The sequence below is a fragment of the Aegilops tauschii genome, chromosome 6, assembly GCF_002575655.3.
Source record: "Aegilops tauschii subsp. strangulata cultivar AL8/78 chromosome 6, Aet v6.0, whole genome shotgun sequence".
NCBI lineage: Eukaryota > Viridiplantae > Streptophyta > Magnoliopsida > Poales > Poaceae > Aegilops > Aegilops tauschii.
Genome location: NC_053040.3, coordinates 311,916,872 through 311,919,746, shown reverse-complemented (window position 1 = coordinate 311,919,746; position 2,875 = coordinate 311,916,872). Strand labels below are relative to the sequence as shown.

At 62.5% G+C, this 2,875-nt stretch overlaps 1 protein-coding gene across 1 annotated transcript; it reads right to left on the bottom strand.

The window, feature by feature from the left end:
* Positions 1–1,127: 1,127 nt before the first annotated feature.
* Positions 1,128–1,715, bottom strand: LOC109767870 (uncharacterized). Its single transcript, XM_020326593.1, has one exon. The coding sequence runs from the start codon at positions 1,713–1,715 to the stop codon at positions 1,128–1,130; it is 588 nt and encodes a 195-aa protein (XP_020182182.1).
* Positions 1,716–2,875: the final 1,160 nt, after the last annotated feature.

Sequence of the window (2,875 nt, the reverse complement as noted above, 5' to 3'; positions counted from 1 at the left end):
CGTGGAAGACTAACACCCCATCCAGAATGAACCGCCCTCAGATGAAGGCAGATTGGTTGGGGTGGGTGACAGAGTCAGCTAGAAGGGTCACCCTATTGGCATACCCCTTGGCCAAGATCCGGAATATCACATTGATCATAGTGATAGGCCGAAACTGACGGATGTGAGAAACGCCCGGAACTTTGGGGATGAGCATGATGACCCCATAGTTAAGGCGCCCATGGTCCATAGCCCCCGAGTAGAATTCATCGAGGAGGGCCATGACCTCCGGTTTGATGGTCTGCCAGAACGTTTTAAAAAACGTCACTGGCAGCCCATCCGGACCCGGGGCAAAGGAGGGGTTCATACCCTTTATGGCCATGAGGACTTCGTCCTCGGAGAAAGGAGCCACCAGGGCGGCATTCGCCTCGTCAGACACTAACTGGGTAGCCGACCAAGTGCCCGGGGCCAGTGCAGCCCCAACCCTAGGGGTGGGGGAAAATAGGGCTTTATAGAAGCCATCGACGTGGACTCGGATGTCCGAAGGACGGGCGAGAGGGGTATCCCCCTCCCACAGACAACGTATGGAGTTCCGGCGCCCCGCCCATTGGAAATTTCCTGGAAGTATGCCGTATTGGCGTCCCCACGGAGAACCCACCGTTGGTTGCCGCAGAGCCTCTAGTATGCTTCCTCGTCCATGTAGATGGTGCAGAGCTGATCCTCAAGATCATATCTCAGCATCCACTCATCCGGGGAAATCCCGGAAGTGTCTACGCGGGTGTCTAAGGCTTGGATGGCAGTCAAGAGGGCTTTCTTGCGCTCGCGAAGGTCCCGACCAAGGTTCGCGCCGCACCCCTTCATAAATTGGCGGGCGAGCTTGGTGCAGAACTGCCACGAGTCAACGGCGGACATGGAGCGATGGGGAGATGAGCGCGCGGAGATCCATCTAGCCGCGACGGCCTCGCGGAATCCCGCCTTGTTGAGCCAGAAGAGCTCAAACCGGAATCACGGCAGGATGGGGGGCGCTCGTCGGCTGTGGAGAGGAGGAGAGGGACGTGGTCTGACCCGATACGGGTGATCGCCCGCAGTGAGGCCAAGGGGCACATAACCTCCCACTCCGGGGAAACTAGGACGCGATCTAGAACAGATCACGTCGGGTCCGCGTGATGGTTGGTCCAGGTGAACCTGGCACCCGTCCTATCTAGTTCACGGAGGCCAAGATCCGCGATGCAATCATTGAACATCTGCATCCAGGGGAGGTTGATCCGGTCATTGTTCTTCTCATCAGGAGAGCGGATGAGGTTAAAGTCTCCTCCCACCACTACAGGGAGGAGCGAAGCAGTGACCTTCTGCTGGAGTTCGGCTAGGAAGGTCGGGGAACGGTGGTGGTCTGCCGGCCCATAGACGATCACGATCTCCCATTTGAAGCTGAGAGCCCGTTCAAAGATCTCCATACTAACGAAGAATTCGCCCCGGTCCATGCCTCCCACCTCGAAGGTGGCATCCTTCACGCCTAAAAGGATGCCACCCGAGTGCCCAGTGGTCCCACTAGAAGGGAGCCAATGCCAGAAAAATAGGTGAGGGCTAAGACTATCAAGCTCGGGGAGGGAAAACTCAGTACGCATGGTCTCCTGGATAGCTATGATGTCGATGTGCTCGTCTCGCATGTACTTGATGAGTTGGCAGCGTCGGCCATCATGGCCGAAACCGCGGATGTTCCAGAAGAGGACTCGCATCAAACCTCCATCGGGGGGTTGCTTGACCCCAGGACACGGGAGGCGCTCTGCGCCCGGAGGGCCGCATGTGAGAGCGAGTGCGCCCACGGATCATCTCCCCGGGCACCGTCGGAACCACCGTCGTGGAAGGAGTGGCGATTGGTTCCGCGGGTTGGCGGAGGAGGTGAGCACGTGTCTCAGCGAGTCTGCCATCTAGGATCTCGCGGGCCCGGATGGCCTCGATCTGCTCTAAGGGGGGGGCCAACTTCCCCCCTGAAGATGATGGCCGAGTCGGTGGCTACCTTGGCGAGGTGGCCAAGGGGAACGGCCTCAAGCGCGAAAAAGGAACAATTGGACGAACTGGGGGGATGGAATCCGCACCTGGCTCGAGGTTCCTGGCCGCCGCCCGAAGCTGAGCACGGTCGGGAACGGACGGGGCCGGGAGGTCCGCCGGACAGGCCGCATCAAGGCGGGCACTGCAGCGAGAGGCAGTCACCGGCGTCGAAGTGGAGTGGGACCGCCTGGTGTACACCACCGTCCGTGGGGGTGCGCGGTGACAGGAGTAGTCACGACGTCGGCACCCCCACGGTCAGTGGCTCTGGAGAGGCGTGCGGGACGTCCGAGGCCACCCGAGGAGGAGGCAGGGCGGGGCACTCCGGGGTGCCCGCGGCCGGGCCCTCTGCGTGTGGAGGAGCAGGCGGAGTCGATGAGGGCTGGCCACCGTCGTCGATGCCCGTGGAGTCCGAGGTGATCGGTCCATGGGGGCAAGGGCGGCGGGCTCAGCAGAACCGGGCGCATGATGGAGTCGGCTGATGGGGAGCGGGGCAACGAGGGAGGGAGGACGAGCAAGCCCACGCTGGAGATGTCACTTGCCACCTCCGACGAGGGTGGAGAGGCCGGAGGAGGGGCGGCCAGCCGAAGAGCGGCCTCAAGGGCGGAGGCCATCACTCGGGTGCGCCCAGACCCGAAGCCGCCATGACCCGTAGGGGGGTTGGATGGCTCGCGGGAGGGGGAGCGGCAGTGCTCCGACAGGTCGTCGTCGTCCTCCGGGTCGTCGTGGCGAGGGGGGCGAGGGCGCCGGTGGTGGGCGTCGTCGGCATCACCCGGACCGCCCCCTCGTGGCCATCGTCGGAGAAGCGGGGGCGGCCGACGTGGTTCGGCGGCTCGGGCAGAGCTTGAGG

Coding starts and splice junctions, on each gene's coding strand:
- LOC109767870 (XM_020326593.1), bottom strand. CDS start 1,715: ATGCGAGTCCTCTTCTGGAACATCCGCGGTTTCGGCCATGATGGCCGA.